This window comes from Propithecus coquereli, unplaced genomic scaffold (assembly GCF_000956105.1).
Source record: "Propithecus coquereli isolate 6110/MARCELLA unplaced genomic scaffold, Pcoq_1.0 Scaffold73, whole genome shotgun sequence".
Classification (NCBI taxonomy): Eukaryota; Metazoa; Chordata; class Mammalia; order Primates; family Indriidae; genus Propithecus; species Propithecus coquereli.
Genome location: NW_012153396.1, coordinates 4,344,084 through 4,364,536, shown reverse-complemented (window position 1 = coordinate 4,364,536; position 20,453 = coordinate 4,344,084). Strand labels below are relative to the sequence as shown.

General features: G+C 35.7%; 1 protein-coding gene across 2 annotated transcripts in view; it reads left to right on the top strand.

Annotated features, from left to right (window-relative positions):
- Nucleotides 1-20,453, top strand: part of NT5C2 (5'-nucleotidase, cytosolic II) — a 104,782-nt gene that overhangs the window by 80,221 nt on the left and 4,108 nt on the right. Inside the window, exons 4-15 of one of the 2 annotated variants that reach the window (XM_012661732.1) lie at nucleotides 5,480-5,597; nucleotides 6,854-6,949; nucleotides 7,273-7,296; nucleotides 12,825-12,916; nucleotides 13,054-13,111; nucleotides 14,137-14,230; nucleotides 14,885-14,938; nucleotides 16,467-16,550; nucleotides 17,556-17,597; nucleotides 18,763-18,870; nucleotides 19,137-19,203; nucleotides 19,915-20,085. In XM_012661732.1, coding sequence (XP_012517186.1) covers nucleotides 5,480-5,597; nucleotides 6,854-6,949; nucleotides 7,273-7,296; nucleotides 12,825-12,916; nucleotides 13,054-13,111; nucleotides 14,137-14,230; nucleotides 14,885-14,938; nucleotides 16,467-16,550; nucleotides 17,556-17,597; nucleotides 18,763-18,870; nucleotides 19,137-19,203; nucleotides 19,915-20,085 — 1,008 coding nt within the window. The remainder of the gene's footprint in view (nucleotides 1-5,479; nucleotides 5,598-6,853; nucleotides 6,950-7,272; nucleotides 7,297-12,824; nucleotides 12,917-13,053; nucleotides 13,112-14,136; nucleotides 14,231-14,884; nucleotides 14,939-16,466; nucleotides 16,551-17,555; nucleotides 17,598-18,762; nucleotides 18,871-19,136; nucleotides 19,204-19,914; nucleotides 20,086-20,453) is intronic. The other variant, XM_012661733.1, reaches the window with a different exon arrangement.

Genomic DNA, 20,453 nt, shown 5'->3' with positions numbered 1-20,453 from the left:
AGTTAAATAATTTTTTTCATTTTACCTTAAAATAAACATCCTTCTAATATTCTTAGTATTTTTTAAACAAATAAATCTCTTAATTACCATTTAATTTTGCCTTTGAAATGAACGAAAATTGGCAGTCTCTCAAACTCCACTTATTTATTTTACTTACATACATATCTAGTCATTTGGAAGTTCATTTTATTTTGTATTACTGCAAGTGTTGCACAGTATCTAGCTTTTTTAAGTAAATTAAAATTGAGATAGTTTTATGAAACTTTCAATTTTTTTTCAGATCATTTGTGATCTCTTGGGTTAGAGATAAAATTTTCGAGTATAGACTGTTAATGTGTTAGGGTTTTCAAATAGTTTTGAAAAGTGGGAAAAATCTTCTGGCATTTGTTTACATGAGAAATGGAAAGATTTTATTTAAAATTTTCTCAATGAAAGATGTGTATTATTTGTTACTTTTTCTCATTATAGGCATAGAGAACCAACATTGCATAGCCTAATAACTAGATAGAGAACATTGATGTTGATCACATTTATAGCATAAAAGCAAATGATTATTTTTGGGTGGCTGGGTTGCATTTTTGTTTTTCATAGTCAGTGTTGATGGTAGTTTCTCCCAGTTGTAATGCTTTTAGAACTTTTAGACATTACATTTGGTCATTTCTGCTCTTTTATTTAGTACCATCTCCCTTTCACAAAAAATCCAGGAGTTAGAGGAGTCTAACCACATGTTTTCAAAAACCTAAATGTCTCTGGGGAAAATTACTGCCTATAAAGTAAAACACAATGCATATCTTAAAAGTGTCAATATATTTAAAGGAAGTATGTATTTTCAACTCAGTTATTTTACTAGATTAGGTAGTTTCTTTTAACTTTATGGAGTGCTATAACTGCTCAGGGCAAATATCCACTGACAGAATCAAAATTTAAAAATTTCCTTGCATTTCAAATTTAAACATCTAATTAGATTTTTAGCAGCATACAGTTGATTCTAGTCTATATCAAGATGACAAATTTAGGTGTTGGAAGGGTAAAGAAGTAGGTAGGTACCTATAGGTAGGTAGTTAGGTTTAGTAGACTCAGCTTAAATGGGTACTTGAAAGCAAGATGAGACTGCTCTGATTCGCTTTGTATCCTTTATTGAGTCTTGTTTCACAATCCATAATTCAATTTTAAACACCATTTGCCAGCTGCATTCACTTCCTATCATATTAACCTGAAATGTGGTAGAGAAAATAAACTAAGACAAATAGATTTTTCTGTTTGTCTTTCGACTTAACATTTCAGGATCAGATATGGCTTGTATTCAAGACTAAAGGTGCCAGAAAAGTAAATAATATACAATACTTATTAGGCATATCTTCAATGTCCTTGTTTTGTTATGGCCAATTAGGCTAATCTTAGTGATGGTCAGAGATTTCTAAATAGTAGTAACTCCTGTAAATACCAATTTCCAAATGGTATCTCTCTATTCCAGCCCATCACAACAGTTTTAAAATCAGCTTTTGTTTTTGTTTTTGTTTTTGTTTTGTTGCTTTGTTTTGTTTTTTAACAGGAGAGCCAGTGTAACTCCTTCAAGACTGGAGTGACACACACTGCATCTGCATCTGCCTCATGTGAGTTCTCATTTTGGCAGCAGCACTCTACTAGGCTGGAACCTCTGTAGAGGTTTGCCCTTTATTTTTCTAAATCTATAAACTACTACACAGTGTGTCTTGGTGGCAAAGGTAAAAAGTGCATGAGAATTTCAAACTTCCCTGCAGAAAGTTTTCAGCTCATTCGAAAGGGACTTTCTCCGCTAACATAGGTTTTATCTTGTATGAACAATATTACTCAAAACAGAGCCCACAACTTTCATCCACAACATGCAGTTATTTTTTGAAGAGCGGTTTTTTCCTTTCAGATTATGGAGTAAAGAATATCTTTAAATGCTCTCAGTAGCTTCAACTTTCAAAGCTTTGGTTGTTCTCTTTATATTCTAGTTACGTAACCTGAGAACACTGTGTGCTGTCCTAGTGACTAAAGCAGTCCTCTTTTTTGGACTCTGGCCCTTAAAATAACTTCTTCCTTTGTCTTTGGATATTGAATAAGTTGGGGTAGGCCCGAGGACCTTCTTGGAGAAGAAATAAGCAGTTAATATGTGAGGTTATGTTTACTTTGAAGCTATTGCCTGGGTTTTGGAACCACAGAAAGTCAGTTATAAGAGATGAGTTAGAAAATGTGCATCATTTACTTGCCACAGTTTTGTGAGAGAAATTGAAATTAGAGTCTTGCAGCTGTGGAGCGGCATAAAGCTCTACAGACTGAGGTGATATACATGGTTCCCTACAAATGAGGCTGGCTTTGAAGCTCCTGTTTGACTGAAAAAGGAATTTTGCTTTTAATTTTTAATTTTTATTTTTAAAGGAAGAGCAGTACTTTGTAAGCTTCAGGAATTTTTGCTACCAGGTCAGAACAAATGTGTTTATTCCTAAGGAGCAGTTAGAATAAAACATCTAAATTCATGCTCTGTTCAGCTACAATTCTGCTTTTGCAGAATTGTACTGTATAGTTCTCTAGCAGATAATTTAAAGACCTGGGAGTTCATGTTGCTGAAAGAATTATCTGGGAAGCTTATGAGAAAATGTCAATAGCTAGTAGGTCTTACTGATTAATATAGAGCTTGATGAAATAGATGGTGTCGTCCAAGTGGAACTTGGACTGTCTTTGCTAAATCCATTTCCACCTGTGACTAGAGCAGTTTATTTTGGACTGGTTGAAAGAAATTGGAGAGAGAAGTGTATGTTTTGACACTCAAGCTTAAGTTTTGATGGCCCATGTAATCTAGAAATTCATGTTTAGCAGTGGTAATACACCCTACCACAGAGAACTTTGGATGAGACTGAGAGAGACCTACATTCTGGCTTCAGCTGATGTTTGTTCTTGCTGTGTAACTTTGGGTCAGCAAATGGGGAAAGATGCATTGTATTTTTAGAAAGTACCTTGAACTCATTGAGAGAAAGGAAATTTAAAGCATTTATTTCTATAGGTGGAATTTCTAGAAAGTCACTTCCCTTGAACACTTGGGAAGTTCTGCCCCGTGAATAAATACAATGTGGCAAATATGTAGTGTTTTATTTTCTGCTATTCTATTTTCTACTATTCATTTTGCCAGGCTTTGTACTGGCAAAATGAGGATTTGCGATTTTTTTTCACTAAAAATTCTGAGTAAATTAATTTGAGCTTCAGTCCAAAGTGTCTCATAGACATAGGTTTTAAATGCCTGTTACTCCATCATTCTATAATTACCTGACTCTTTAACTAGGGAAAATTGCTGATTTAGGTGTGAGCCTAGGTGGGAATGATTAAGGTTTGTTTTTGTCCCCCATTCTTAAGGCATATCCAGCAAATTATCCTTCTGAAAAATTAATAATTAAAAATACTTTATTGATATATGGGCCAAATCCTATAAGAATGAATGTCAGTAGATTACCCAAAGTACTTAGCTATACTGAAATTTTTTTCATTAAATATTGTTTGAAATAAAGGGACTTTGGTTAGGATTGAGATGTAATTTTTGGTTTTTGGAAATTGTATTAAAATGAGATTTACTTGCAGTGGAGGTGGGAGCAGGGGGCAGGGTAAGGTGAGAGATGTTATAGTTCCAGCATAACTCAAATTTACATCAGCGGGTACCATGCCTTACTGGTTTTATGATAATATACCAGCTTTTAACTCTGTTAGTGTGTGTGACTGTGTAGCACTTTCTTTACCACGGTGCATATCTTATAGAATAGATTTAGGAGTTCCACAGGTAAGTCTTCAACAGGTTGTTTTTTGGGGGGAGGGATGAGGCAGGAGTTGAGGGGAAGAAAGAAGTATTGCCAGTTTTGAAAATGTTAGCTAGGGTTCACATTAGCATTAAATTATTATTACCCTCATGATAACAAAAGAAACAAAGACAGCTTTTTTGGGCATTGTACTAAAGAGATGAGACTCAAGCATCTCCAAAAGAACCTTAAAATTTTTATGCTTCTGGTTTTTAAGTCTGACAAATGTTTATTAAAGGATTTTGAAAGCCTAGCTTACTTTTTAAAAATTTCAATTTAATTAAAAAAATAGATAAATACATTATATGTTACAAGTTTTAAAGGTACAAGAAGATACATGAAAGTCTTCTTCCCTGTCACTTAGCACTCAGTTCCATTCTTTGGACGCAATCAGTTTCTTTTATGTATTTCCTGAAATATTCTAAAGGATTGCTTTTGGAAAAGGAAAGTTGAGTCATACTCATTGAAATATTAGCACTGACTTGAATAGGCAGACTATTTGCAATGAAAAATCAGTTTGAGCCATAAGCTAAAGATGTTAAGAGTAGATGGAAAAGCTATAATAATATTATAATAATAGTTGCATTACCGTGAGACTACAAGAATAGGAGGGATATTTTTGCCTGATTTGACATTCAGCAAGCTGGCAGGTCTTTTTGTTTTTATTTTTATTTTGAGTATGGCTACCCACTCCTAGAGACTGATGGAAGGATACTTATCTAAATATTTTATTTGGAAGAAACCTATTTAAAGGAGCAATGTTTTTTTTATGCTGAATTACAGTGATAACACTAAAAAGTTTTTTCATTATGGAAAATTTCAGACATACACAGTAGTAGAGAGAAACCCCCATAGTCTGGAATACATGGTATTTGACCTCTAACAAACTCAATATCCTTCTTTGGCAGATAAGGAGATTTTTTTTTTTCCTATACATACTTGCATGTACCCATTCTGCCATAATCACATCTATTGAAATGAATCATAATTCTTCAATGTCTAATTCTCAGTTCATATCCAAATTCTCTAATTGCCTCAGACATGTCTTTTTATGATTGGCCTGCAGTAACAACTTATAAAATATAATTTTGATGGCTATAACATTGGTAAGGCTGATAAGAAAAGTTAATCTAACAAGTAGAACAAATATGTTGATTGGAGAAGGAATATAAAACAACTACCAAGCCAAATAGGAATTCCAAAAATAGATTGTTTAAAAAAAAAGCTCATTTTGGATTTTGAAGGATTTCTGTGTCAATTATGTACATCAATGAAGGCTCTCTTACCTAGTTTTCTGTTTACTTTTATTCTCATGATTAATATCACAGTTGTGCATATTAGTTTTTTTTAATTGTGGGAATCAAAGAATAGATAAAGGAAAAAATGTTTGGAATAGGTTTCCTAATAATGAAGGAACTATACTGAAATGTTTGATAATTCATCTCGTTGCTGCTGCTCCTGCTCATGCTATAATATGACCTATTTCCACAGACTAACAATTGAGTTCTCTGATTACTCGGGACGGTACAAAACATGGAGCTTGAGGGGAAAGAAGAAAAAGGGCAGATTTAGGAGGAGGGATGCATTGGGAAAGAACAGAAACTCAATCATTTGCCTTCTGTTTTAACTGGATGTTCTTTATGCTGGCTAATGAGAACCTCCTCTTTGTGCAGTATACAAGTCCCCGGAGTATGAATCCCTTGGCTTTGAGCTTACTGTGGAAAGATTAGTTTCTATTGGCTATCCCCAGGAGCTGCTCAGTTTTGCTTATGATTCTACATTCCCTACCAGGTAATTTTTCAAGATGTTTTTGGATTAAGACTACTTCCCCAACCCCAAAATTAGTAATTCCAAATTTATCTCTGACCAAAAAAAAAAAAAATTATCAAATAATTCTTTGCTTTTTTGGTTGGCGCTGATTCTAAAATTGCCATGAAATTTTCATATACATTGTATATTTTGTGTTCTTGAATTGAGCTCAGTTTACTGCTGTTGAAGAAGACCTACTTATGGGTAGGAAAAGGGATTACTAAAACCGATGGTCAGTAATCACAGATGATCCTATCTTTGGCTGTCGGAGAGCAGTTATATGTTTTGCTAATATATTTAACTTGGTAGTCAGAGCCTTGGCAGTTTGCATTTCTGGATTTGATAGGGAAGATTTAAAATTAAAAAAGATAATGTTCATTTGAGATGCTATCAGGTATGTCCCACATATAATATCTGATAGAAGGAAAGAAAAAAGGCTTGCTCAAGGAAATTAAAAGACTGTTTTAGAATGGTACCAGCTGTATTAAGAGGAATTACGTTTATACCTTCTTTGATTAAGCTCTTATTCCATATAGAAAACAATTGAGATTATTTATCTATCTGCAGTGGTCCCCAACCTTTTTGGCACCAGGGACCGGTTTCATGGAAGACAATTTTTCCAAGGACCAGGGATTGGAATGGTTTGGGGATGAATTCAGGCACATTACATTTATTGTGTAGTCAAACCTCTCTGCTAATTATAATCTATATTTTCAGCCACTCCCAGAGCTAGCATCACCACCTCAGATCATCAGGCATTAGATTCTCATAAGGAGGAGCACACACCTAGATCCCTCGCATGTGCGGTTTACAGTAGGATTCGCCCTCTGTGAGAATCTAATGCCGCGGCTGATCTGACAGGAGGTGGCGCTCAGATGGTGATACCAGTGATGGGGAGCTGCTGTAGATACAGGTGAAGCTTCGCTGGGTTGCGCGCAGCTCATCTCCTATTGTGTGGCCCAGTTCCTAACAGGCCATGGACCAGAACCATTCCTCGCCCTGGGCGTTGGGGACTGCAGTCTATCTGGACAGAGTAAATATTTTTTAATTGCTCTGGGATTAGTTTTTAAGATTTAATTCACTCACTTTAGCCTCTAAGGTTATAATGTTTTGGGACATACTTGAGTGGCTACAAAGCTGGAATTAGATGAGGTTGGTTCATGGTTATTGAGTAGTACAACATAAAATTATTGCCTGTATTACTTCGCATGATCAATGGTGTCTTCATTTTCACATAGGGGACTTGTCTTTGACACACTATATGGAAATCTTTTGAAAGTTGATGCCTATGGAAACCTCTTGGTCTGTGCACATGGATTTAACTTCATAAGGGGGTGAGTACAAAGAACCCTTAGCCTCTTTCTAGTGTTTTTATAGTCAAATAATATGATGGTGACAGTTGTCTCCCAGATGTAATATACTTGCCTATTCCTTTCATCTTTAAAGAGAAAATTCCTTTAAATAAGGTTAGTTAACAGTTAGGCAGTTAGAACCTAAACTAACATACAAATAGTTGGCAATTATGTTTTGTTTAAATTACGTGCCTCCTAATTGTACAGCATTCAGCAAAGCTAATCTTCAAATTTGTCCAAAAGAACTGTAGTAGTTTTGACTTATATGAAATTCTAAGATTTTTATTTTCTCCTTTTTAATACAGTTCTCAGGTAGCTGCTCAGAAAAGGTATGTACATAAAAGTGCTTTGAAAACTTTTAAACTATAGCAATTTAAATGACTAAGATTTTTAGTAACAGAACAACGGAAAAGATTTATTTTTTGTTCAGTAAAAATGGGAGAGAATTCCAGTGTCCCTAGCCACAAGGGACCAGTTCCACTGAAAAGTGAATAATGGGAACTCAAACTTTTGAAAACATTTGGGGAAAGGGAAAATTGGTTTTCTGTTAATTAGCAAATGTTCCAGTGGGGCTCTGTTTTTGTCGGGATGTGTTATGTTGTACATACGCATATATGGACCAGAGTCTCTGCTGAGTTTATAAGGTTCAGAAAAAAATGGTTGGTAAAATCTTGATTTTTTAAAAATTTATCTCAGTAAAGCTCACTGGAACTCCAAATTCCAAAAAAAAAAAAAAAAGATTTTTAGTAGCTAATACATTATTTTTATTCTAATGAACACTTTTAACCATTTGATTATGGGATTAAAATTTTTTAAAAACATAAGGTTAAAATGAATACAGGGTTATAATATTTAAAACAAGGATAAGCTTTATTTTCATAATCAGAGTATTGTTCCATTACTGTCACTAATTTGGACTTTATACCCTAGTAGACAGCAGATAAAATTTAGTATATACTTTTTATTTTGGCAAAGCATCCCAATTTTTTCTTAAAAAATCATAATACCACAATTTGACAACTTCTATAATTGTGGCTTTACAATTACACATTTTCTCTACTGTCATACTACCTTGTTTACTACTGACACTATATTAGGGCGAGAACAACTCTTAAAACCAAAATAGGTTATGTGTCAGTCTCTTGTGTAACTTTAACCGTGTATTATTCATTCTTGATGGAAAATAGTAACATAAGTCTACATTGAAATTGTTAGAAAGACAGTATCTTATTCCAGCTACTTGGGAGGCTGAGGCAGGAGGATCGCTTGAGCCCAGGAGTTTGAGGTTGCAGTGAGCTATGGTGATGCCACTGCACTCCAGCCTGGGCAACAGAGCGAGACACCCTGTCTCAAAAAAAAAAAAAAAGGTGTCTTCTTTTTTGTTGTGTGATAAGAGGTACAAAAAAGGACTAAAATGATACCAGAGCTTCCTTTAAACCTGAGGTCACAGCAGTGCCCCACTTAGAATTGAAGAATCTGATATAAGACTCTTCAGCTGGCATTACTGATGTTACATAGGCTCAAAGATGTCCAGGTATATACATAGAACAGTGTCAAGTATTAGGTTGGTGCAAAAGTAATTGCAGTTTTAGCATTGTTGAAATTTGCTGTTTGATATTGGAATGCATTCTTAAATAAATGTGGATGTGTTCTACATCATTTTAATGTGCGTTTCTCGCTTTATTTTTTTGCTAATGACTTATTACTTGCTGTTTATTTTACATTTATTTTAGACTGTGGAAATGATGTTAGACAAAAAGCATATTCAAGCTCTTTTCTTATTCGAGTTCAAAATGGGTTGTAAAACAGCAACTTGCAACATGAACAACACATTCGGCCCAGGAACTGCTAACGAACATACAGTGCAGTGGTGGTTCAAGAAGTTTTGCAATGGAGACGAGAGCCTTGAAGATGAGGAGCTCAGTGGCCAGCCATCGGAAGTTGACAGCAAGCAACTGAGAGCAGTCATCAAAGCTGATTCTCTTACAACTACACAGGAAGTTGCCAAAGACCTCAAGGTTGACCATTCTATGGTTGTTCTGCATTTGAAGCAAATTGGGAAGGTGAAAAAGCTTGATAAGTGGGTGCCTCATAAGCTGATCGAAAATCAAAAAAATTGTCATTTTGAAGTGTCGTCATCGTCTTGTATGCAACAACAAGCCATTTCTCAATTGGGTTGTGACGTGTGACGAAAAGTGGATTTTATACGACAACCTGCGACGACTCGCTCAGTGGTTGGACCGAGAAGAAGCTCTAAAAGCACTTCCCAAAGCCAAACTTGCACCAAAAAAAGGTCATAGTCACTGTTTGGTGATCTGCTGTCGGTCTGATCCACTATGGCTTCCTGAATCCCAGTGAAACCATTACATCTGAGAAATATACTCAGCAAATCGATGAGATGCACCAAAAACTGCAATGCCTGCTGCTGGCATTGGTCAACAGAAAGGGCCCAGTTCTCCACAGTGCCTGACCACATGTCTCACAACCAGTGCTTTAAAAGTTGAACGAATTCAGACATGAAGTTTTGCCTCATCCACCATAGTCAGCTGATCTCTCACCAACCAACTACCACTTCTTCAAGCATCTCAACAACTTTTTGCAGGGAAAACACTTCCACCACCAGCAGGATGTAGGAAATGCTTTCCAAGAGTTTGTGGAATCCCAGAGTATGGATTTTTATGCTACAGGAATAAGCAAATTTATTTCTTGTTTGCAAAAATGTGTTGATTGTAATGGTTCCTATTTTGATCAATAAAGATGTGTTTGAGCCTATATGTGATGATTTAAAATTCACTGTCTGAAACTGCAATTACTTTTGCACCAACCTAATAAATACCCCACCTGGACACATCTGGGAAGGCCAGTGGTTACATCCACTTTTCTTTCACTATTCCTCTCATAAGGGATTTGTTCAAGATCCATGAATATCAGGAAGCAGGATTTAGAAAATGAAGTGATCGCAGGTAGTACTAGTAAGCTAAGCTGTTTTATATACTGATATTGTCACTATAATTCAGAATCCCAATGAAGATGAGCCAGGGTTCTATTTATGTCCAAAAAGGAATTTTTGTATTATGGGGGAGAGGGGTAGACAGAGAAGAAAAGGAAGAGAAGCAGTTCAGTAAGTTAGTACTACAGTCACATTTACTAACTCAAGCAGACCTCCTCTCTTCCCTTACATAAGCCAATAAACTTTCCAAATAGCTCCTTTGGAAATACGTTTAATAGTGTTTCAGAACTAAGTCATTGATGAGTAAACGCACAATCATTCAAATAGCACTTAGCACTGTGCAGTCTTTAGACTCAAAAGGCAAAGCCCATGGAAAGGAGAGACTGAAGACAGAGGGAAAGGGAGAGTAGTTATTGAAGTACAGCAATGGACAAGGCTGGATGAGAAGTTTGGACTCCATTAGGTCTTGCTAATGAGGTGGGACCTCATTTTTTCAAACAAATCTTTATATTGTGTGGATCACAGAAGGTAGGGATCTGTACTGTAACTGTTTCCTTCCTACTTCAAGTGTAGCATTCCTTTAATGACACATTACCTAACCCCGAATCAATTTTTATTTTAAATATATACTAGTATGGTTTGACAGTTAAACATAATGTAATTTCTAAGTATATTTATAAATCAGTTTGGGTTCTAACTGCCTAATAAATAACTGTTAACTATCTTTATGTAAAGGACTTGTTCTTTAATGATTGGAGAGCATAGAAAAGTATATTATTACATTTAGAAAACAATGTCAGTTTACTAAACCTGTCTGAGGAAGTATATTATTACTATTTCCTTCCACCTTATTTTTCATTACAGAATATCTTGAAAGGCTAGATGATAAGAGTTCTCAATAAGAGTAACTTTGTAGAATATCTTATTTCAGAAGAGTGACTTAAGACAGGGAGCTAGTGTGATTTTATATGCCTAACTGGAGTTTATGCTATTTGTAGTTAACAAACTCAAGCAGGAATTTACCCAAGTCATTCTGAGTATGAACTTTAAATTTGGTTTCCTTTAAACTTGTTAATCTCCATGTACTCACTGTCAGAATTATGCATTTTAATATTTCAGTCTTTCTCCCTTTTAATTTCTCTGAAACATTTTTTAACACTGTCTCCTTTTTGAAGTGTTTCATTGAACTCTCCAAGCTTCTCATGTATCTCTAACAATTTCTCTTTCGCTGGCTTTTTTTTTCTTTTTAACCCTGAATGTTCTCCATGGTTCTGTTCTCAGTGTCCTCTCTTCCTTCTCTGTACTCTTAAGTGGCCTCATCTCCTCTACTACTTTTCATGATTTTGTCTATTACCTGTGCGTAGATGATCCCAGTTATCGCTCAAGTCTGAATTTCTGTTTTAAGTTCTTGATCTTTGTTTCTAATTGCCTGCTAAAAATCTGTTTACTTCAAGCTTACCATAGCCAAAATGGAACTCTTCTTACATCCCCTTCTTATCCAATTTTCAAATTTCTGTTAACTGTACCAAACACCTCTGAGAGACACCTTAGCATGAGTATTATCATCTTTGGCTCTTATGTCCCTAATCTGCCTGATATGATCAGTTGCCTAGTCTTGTTCATTTTACCTTGGCAATCTCTCTTGAATACATTCTTCCCTTTAATTTCCTTTGTCACCACTCTACAACAGGCCCCACTGTTCTCATCTGGACCACTGGAATAACCACCTGATTTCCCAGTACTTCGTCTCTGTATCAGTTACCTTTTGCTGGAAAATAAATCACTTCAAAACTTAGTGGCTTAATACAGTGACCATTTTATTTAGCTCAGAATTCTGAGAGTCAGCTGGGCAGTTCTGGGGTGGTTTGGCTGATCTCTCTGGGCTCTTTTATGTGTATGTGGTCAGCTGGTGGGTCAGGTGGCAGCTGATCTAGAATGGCCTCACTCACAGGTCTAGCAGTTTGCAGGCTGGGTGCCTCATTGCTGCATGTAGTCTTTTTATCCTCCAGCAGATGATTTTATTTTTATTCACATAGTAGTCTCAGGGTTCCAGGTATAGCAAGAGAGGGCAAATCCCACTACTCAAGTGTTTTCCAAGTATTTGCTTGCTATTGTTCAAGCCTATATTCAAGAATGGAGAAACCAGTTATAGATTCCTTTGTTCCTTCTTCACTCCCACTGCTTCACTTGACCAGCCTTTAAAAAAAAAAGGAACTGAACCTCTAATGAGAGGGGCCACAAAGTTGCATCACAGAGTGCCAGGAAGAATTAGTGGCCATTGTTGCAATATGTCATATTTTCTTTTTCCAGTTTATCCTGAAACAGCTACTAATTTTTTTACAACTCGGCTCTGATGGGTTTATATCTCTGCTTAAAAACTGTCAGTAGCACCTTCTTTCTTGCCCCTGAATGAAATATAGGAATAACAGCATCATCTACCTTAACCCATTTTTGTAGCTTTATTTTTTCTCTGTTCCCTTCTCTACCCAATTGGACTAGTTTCTGAACTGGCCCACCTGGCCTTTAAGACCCAGCTCATATATGCCACCACTTTCATGACTCTTTCCCAGATTTTCCTCAACTCTCATGTTCACTTCTCTCTGCTCCTTAAGTTGAAATGGTTTCCTCTTCTTCGGGTTTCTCATAGCTCTTTGCACCTTTCTTATAGTAGTTGTGATTTTTTACTTTATTATAATTGTATGTGTACGTGACTTACCCTACCAGACTGAGAACTCTTTAAGTGCTGGAACCTGAGCTTGTTCATAGCAACCAAGGCTTAATATTTAGAATGCTGTCTTACACGTAGCCATCAAATATTTGAATGAAATTTTGAATAATGACTATTTCCCACAGTTATTATAATGTTAATTTTTAAAATGTCAGTTGATTTTTAAAATTTTCTTTCAGACCAGAAACTAGAGAGCAATATCCAAATAAATTTATCCAACGAGATGACACTGAAAGATTTTACATTCTGAACACATTATTCAACCTACCAGGTAGACTCATTCTATGCTTATTTATACTGATGCTTTCCCTTCTTTCTATGACCATTAGTCTTTGCTTAAGGGAGATAATGAAGTAAGTTTGAACTATTTCACTTATAGCTTATGAATATCTGTTCTTCGTTTTTCAGAGACCTATCTGTTGGCCTGCCTAGTAGATTTTTTTACTAATTGTCCCAGATATACCAGGTATGTGTATACTATAATTTTTTTCAATTGATTTTTTTAATTAATGTACAGGGTTTTAGAGAACTGGCCATTGTAGGTCTTTTCTGCTTTTCTAAAGTGAATTTAGTGCTAGTGAGAGATGCCACATTGCCAGCCTGAGAGATGGGACAGCACCAGCAGCTCCATGCAGGCCCTCACCTCCCACACGGCCCTCTCCTTGCCAGTGTGCTGCAGCCATGTTTGGAAGGGACCACTTCTGATTGGCTTCTCCTGGGAATGAAGACGGCCAGCAGAGGTGCTAATTGTGACAACTGAGTGGGAGGTTTGTGTGATGATTATCTGTCCAAGCAGAATTACACTAAAACCCCCCAACTCATTTCACAGCAGCTACCCAGGAGCCATTCAGGGATGCTAATTTAGTTTCATTCCCAGGCCCAGCAAGATTTGATTGAGGAATAAATACTGTTTATCTTCCCTGAAGTAAAATTCTACTTAAGTCTTAAACGAATTATCCTCTTCTTTTAAGGGAGAATTATACAGCCATTGCTGAAAGTTTAGTCATAGATGCAAGAGTTTGGTAACTTCTGATCCCCTTATCCATTTTAAGACACTAAATTTGGTGGGAAGCAGAGTCACTAAGCTAAATAGAAAATGGACAATACCTTTGTACTTAGGGACAACGTCAGAAAAGTCAGAGTGGAAAGAACCTAAATGACCGATTTTGAGTTTTAAATGTTTCTTCAATGAGAACCTGTTTCTAAAAAGTGATAAATAAAAGAACCTGATATTTTTGGATCTTTGGCCTTTTAGCTTCCATTCATTATATTCTATCACTTTGTATTTGTTCACAACTATTGTAATCCATTGAACACTACAGCCATTTCTGGTGGTCAAAAGTGGATATTCATTAGGGAGTAATAATTTTCCTAATTAGTCATAGTCTTTACCCATGCGATATGGAACCTTTGGGTCCCCTGGGCAATTTGATATTCATTTTATTTACCCTTTTTTGGATTCCCTGTCATGTTCTTTTTATCTTTCTGTAGCTGTGAAACAGGATTTAAAGATGGGGACCTCTTCATGTCCTACCGGAGTATGTTCCAGGATGTAAGAGATGCTGTTGACTGGGTTCATTACAAGGTACCTAGAAGCTGCTGCTTCACCTGCTCACTCTTTGGCATGTGTTTTATGGTCTGACATTAAAAAACTTTCCACATGCAAATGGAACAATTTTTCCTTTGTTAAAAAAAAAAAATGGACTTGGCCTCTAGTGATAGCTCTCTAGAAGACATTTGTTCTTTTCTTTGGCCCTGCTGCTCTCAGAGGTAATGCTGATCGTTCCTCAGTGGTGGTACTTGGCTTCTTGATTTTATTCCAGTTCGCATTTCTCAACTTACTTAGAAGAGAGTTTACTGTATTAGATTATACTTAACATATCCTTCGTAGATGATAATGGTTCTTTTTTTTTTTTTTGTCCAAATGTTTCCCACTTGACTAATAACATAAATTAGTTAATATTAAGTTTACATTTATTATAAACTGTATTGAATAAGACGTGAAATGTCTTTTAATTTCTAATTTAAAGTAGAAACAATTTTATATTTTGAAGACAAATTTTAGAGGCAGAGTTGTAGCACATCATACCTGCTCCTTTTTCCTGGCCTTCTCTATCTACTTTTCTGTTTTGGTAAATACTAAAGAAATGCATGTGGGTTGATAGTAAATGTACTTTTTCTTATAAACTAAATGTTAAAAACTAATTTTTGTTCTTAGATCCTTTTTTTCTTCCCCCAGGGCTCCCTTAAGGAGAAGACAGTTGAAAATCTTGAGAAGTATGTAGTCAAAGATGTAAGTAGTACAGGGAAAAATAGATCTCCATAATGACTTATTTTACCTGATAGGAAAATGAATAACAAGGCTATTTATAATGAAATGGACTAGGGAATATATTTATTTTTCTTGGCATAGTATGTGCCAGGTATAAGCACCAAGAATTATCAGCCAGAGCAGAGGTCTTAGTAGAGTTTTTCCTATTTGTTGATAGGCAAGAAGACCCAGTATTTCATTTGTTCTTTTAGCTCTAATTATAATAATAGCCCCTAGAGGTTTACTGTACGCACATCACTGTGCTAAGTGATTGCATGCATTATGCCATTTAATCTTCCCTGTAACCCTGAGTTAGGTATTATTGTTACCTCTGTGTTATAGATGAAGAAATTGAGGAATAGAGGGAATAAATAACTTGCCCAAGGTCACACAGTAAGTAGTGAAGCCGAGATTCATACCCAAGTCATAACTAATGTATTAGATCGTCTCAAAAATGTACATATGTGTGACTGTTATTTAAAATGCCTTTAACCTATCAACAGGGAATAATGAGGAAAGCTTTAAAATACCTTAGAAGACATTAATGGAAATATAATAAAATTCAGAAAAATCTGTAGTTAACGGTATTGTACTAACGTAAATTTCTTAGTTTTGATAATTATACTGTGGTTATATAAGATGTTAATATTAAGGGAAGCTGGACAAAGAATATATGAGAACTCTCAATACTGTTTTCACTTTTCTATAAATCTAAAATTATTTCATAATAAAAAGTAAATATAGAGCCTGAAGATGAGATACTTATTCTTTTCCTACAGAGTAAAAGCAGAATATGGTATTTTTCTCAAAGTTCTGTGGTAAAGATTTCTTGTTTTCAGTCTTTGTGTCTCCTATTTCCACCCACCTCCCTTATGATTTTCAAGAAAGAACACTGAATGGGGAGAGTCCAGGAGAATTTGAGTAAAGGACTATTTACTGTGAGAGAAGGAAAAGGTGTTTCTCTTTCCAGATACATCAGGAGTTAGAATTTCCTCATTTGTCTGCAGGGTGGGTGATTTCTAGGTTGTACCTGCACATGTTATTTTATTCTACAAGGTGTTTTATAAAACCATAGGATACACAGTGAAGCCATATCTAATAATCTATATTATATTAGAGTATTTGTGGGTAATGTTTAAAACCAGCTTCTCCTGATCGCTGTCATACCTCACATACTTCAAGAAATCTCAGGGTAATTTAAACTCTTTCCTAAGGCAGACATCATGAGGAAGGTATAGTTATGTTGTAAATGACCATATAAACCACATAAATATGTCTATCATTTTACATATAAATCTGTGTTATATAAACTGTACTATATATGTTAGTACTTTATTCATGCATGGTGGTAATGTGGGCTTTTAAATGCAAAATTCTGAAACCAACCAACTGTCCCTAAAAGGGCCTCCCCTATTCCTATTTCAATGGATAGAAATCCAGTATATGACTACCCCAACATATAAATACAAAAATATTTTAGTGTTTCACTCATTATCATATTACATTGCAGGGAAAACTGCCTTTGCTTCTGAGCCGGATGAAGGAAGTAGGGAAAGTATTTCTTGCCACCAACAGTGACTATAAATATACAGATGTAAGTACTTAATATTCATATTTGTTTATTTACACAAAGGAATTACTTTGGCCTAAAGAACTGTGAAGATAATGAGGAGAATAGAAGTTTATTAAGTGAATATAGTTTCTTGTCATCTCATTTTGAAAGCAGAGTGGAAAAAGGAAAAATATATAGAATAAAATCTATGTCAGAGTGGTTCTCAATTTTTCTAAATGTTCATTTTAACTATTTTCCCTTATTATAAAAGGCTACTTGAAAGTTTTAATTTTGGGGTTGTTTAAAACATTTGTGCTGATCAAATGGCTTTTGTGCCTTTTTTGGAGCATCCTTCATATAAACTTCAGCGGTCATACCCTTTATTGATCTGTGTATATGGCTTCCCTACTGTTGGAAGTAGCAATAGATGGTGCAAAGATGTTTTGAATCTTAGCTATCAAAATTTACTGCCTCTTAACCTAAAAAAGAAATTTTTCCCGTGATTAAAGCATGTGGAAATACTGATTTAACTCCTTAACTTCATTTTACTTTTGCTGAGACACTTACAAGTTTATAGTACTAGCAAGAAGTTTTACTCCTCCCTCTTTTCTGTATGTAAAATCTTGATTTATATATCTTGTGACTTGTATTAAACATCTTACAAAACCACTTGTTTGTTAGTTGGTTTAGGGACGGTAGTAGCAAGGCCAAGGTAATATGTTACATCCATGTGAGTCATTAGTTTTCTCTAAACCCTTACTTCATAGGCCCCTTACCTCCAAATGTATATTCAAAAGCATCTTCTAGAAGAAGCATGTATCCTCCCTGAGAATGTTAGAAGCTTTTGTTGTTGTTGGTATGATAAAGCATTCATTTTTAACTTCCACTGCCATTATTTCATAAACTTTAGAGGAAACAAGAATGTGATGAATCCTATATTGAAAAAGACATGTTCTATGAAAAGCTTGTGTGTAATTTTTTTGCAGGTATTATGTATCTTGTGCAAAAATAGGATATGGACCTTATGTTGTTTTTTTTCCTCCCCAGAAAATTATGACTTACCTGTTCGATTTCCCACATGGCCCCAAGGTACTATATGTAACTTAAAAGTCCATTGCTTTAGTAATAATGAATGCATTTAATCATTCTGGAATTTGGAGGGGAAGGGACTGGTCAGAATCCACCTAGAAAAGTCCTACTTTTAAAGGCTACTGTCTAATCTTAATCATTAACATTAGAAGTAACTCAGGAGCTAGTGGAATTTAAAATCATTAACAATTTGAATACTTGGTAGACAGAAATAAAAGGGACATTCATGTGGTAGTTAGTAGGATGGGATCAGAATAATGTTATGCCCAAGAAATTCTACACAGAATTGTTAAGTTTGTTTGGCAATGAAAGGAATTTCAAGGTTGAGGAAGATATTTGATTAACAGAAAAAGAAAATTTGAATGTATATATTCTTGACAACTTGTAGATTCTGCTATTAGTTATTGCTGAGTTTTGTGCCAAGAGAGCAGTTAACCTTGATATGTAGCAGAAAAGTCTTCATTCTTGCCTTATGGCTTCATTTAGGTTTAAGGAATCAATACCCATTGCAACTTAGTCACATACTTATAGAATTTTAGCCCTAGATTTTTGTGAATAAACATTAACAAACCCTGTTTTGAGATCACCCAAAATCACAGTGTGCAGTGCCCTTTAACTTGGTCTTTAAAAGTTAATGCCATGGTTCCATTTCAGGATAGAAATAATTTTAATGGGTATATAACTTCTACATTAGTGTTGTGATTAGCTTGCAATATGAACCAAAGGCTGATGTGTTCCTAGAGCCATCATTCTGAAAACCAGTAAAATTTCCTGATGATAGTTCCATGTTTATATACTTTAGTTCTGAGCTACCTCTGTCAGTCTGTCCCGTGGGTATTGATTTGCCCCTCTCTCTAGCCCCCTTTGAGCCCCTTTTTAGCACATTTCAGAGTGTGAGCACACAATTTCTTAAAGTCCTGTGAAATAAGTTACTGTGTATGATATACTAATAAATCTAATAAATTACTAGAGTCATTTAGTATTTACACCTTGCCTGCTTCTAAAAGGATGTGGCTTATAATTAGACATAATACATTTTTTATAAAATAATGGGATCTTCTGGCTTTACTTAGTATTTCTATATTCCTTGCATCTGAGTGAGATTAAACATCAGTGCCTAAGGTAAGCAGTGATGTTTTGGCTTTTGCTGTTTCTCCTTCACCAGCCTGGGAGCTCCCATCGACCATGGCAGTCCTACTTTGACCTGATCTTGGTGGATGCACGGAAACCACTCTTTTTTGGAGAAGGCACAGTACTGCGTCAAGTGGATAATGTAAGTCAGGAGGATGATCTGTTTGCTACCACACTGCTCTTCTGTTTTTCCTTTCCCATTCCTACTCTCCTTAAGGAAACAGGTATTTTTAACTTAATATCCCATGTCTTTCTTTTGAAATTAAGAGTTTGGGTCTTAACTAAGGTAGCCAAACAAACCCACTAATTCAAAAGAATAAGTGTCATTCATTTGACTGCCTGGCCAAGTAACATTGTTGGGGGAGATTGCGATAGGATAATAAAGTTATCCATATTTTCTTCACACAGAAAACTGGCAAGCTGAAAATTGGTACCTATACAGGCCCCCTACAGCATGGCATCGTCTACTCAGGAGGTGAGTCACAGACTTCCCTTTATTTATTCTAAGTCTTTGCTCAGGCCTCACTCTGAAAGCTTTGGTATTCTTCCAGCATGGTGCCACATGTATTCTTTAGTATTCTAAAGATGTCATTTACTGAAGGTGAACAGTTTAGTCATGTACTGAGGTAACAGGAGTCCAAGTTTGAGAAATTGATAGTATGTCCTAATGAATCTGATTTTCACTAAAAGGATTCGTTTTCCCTTCTTTTTTTTTTTTTTTTTTAAAAAAAACCTATTTGAGGCTTTTTCTCAATGTCTATAATCATTTGGGGTGCTTAAGATGTTCTCGGGGTTTTCAAGGAGCCTCTGTGGGCACAGGTACATATTATTTTGAAGTTAGAAATAATTGAACAAAGCCAGTTTAATGACAGATCTGTGATAAAAAATCGTGGTGGTACTTTTGAAGATTATATTCACTAAAGCTAAGACATGTAGTTTTGTTGCTCTTGGATTTGGTGATCGGGAGCTCTGGTCAGCACAGTGGAGCTGAAGGCCTTGTCTTAGAGGCAATGAAAAGAGAATGGTGAATCCTTGCCTTTAAGAAAGGTGAGCCCTTTTTCTAGTCTGTCCCTCACATAATTTTAAGAATAAAATTAATCATAGTATTTAATGGTTATGGTACTTGGAACACTGGTTTTAATATGGAGACATTTTTGTTTTCTCCTTGTTCACTCCATTGTTTCAGGTTCATCTGATACAATCTGTGATCTGTTGGGAGCCAAGGGAAAAGACATTTTGTATATTGGAGATCATATTTTTGGAGACATTTTAAAATCAAAGAAACGGCAAGGGTGGCGAACTTTCTTGGTGATTCCTGAACTTGCACAGGAGCTGCATGTCTGGACTGACAAGAGTTGTAAGGAGCCATTACTCTTATTTTATAAATCTTTGACATAGCTAGTTTATATCTAAATGACCAGCTTTGAATCAATCCTCTTTGATAAGCTATTACTTTGTATGCAGGGAGTCAGAGGTGGTCAAAAGGTGGGTCCTGATAGCTGGATACTTCCTTCCTATATTCAGATACGTCACGGAACTCCAGAATTTGAATAACTATGAGAGGTTCATGGTTATCTTTTTTTTTTTTTTTGAGACAGAGTCTCGCTTTGTTGCCCGGGCTAAAATGAGTGCCGTGGCGTCAGCCTAGCTCACAGCAACCTCAAACTCCTGGGCTCAAGTGAGCCTCCTGCCTCAGCCTCCTGAGTAGCTGGGACTACAGGCATG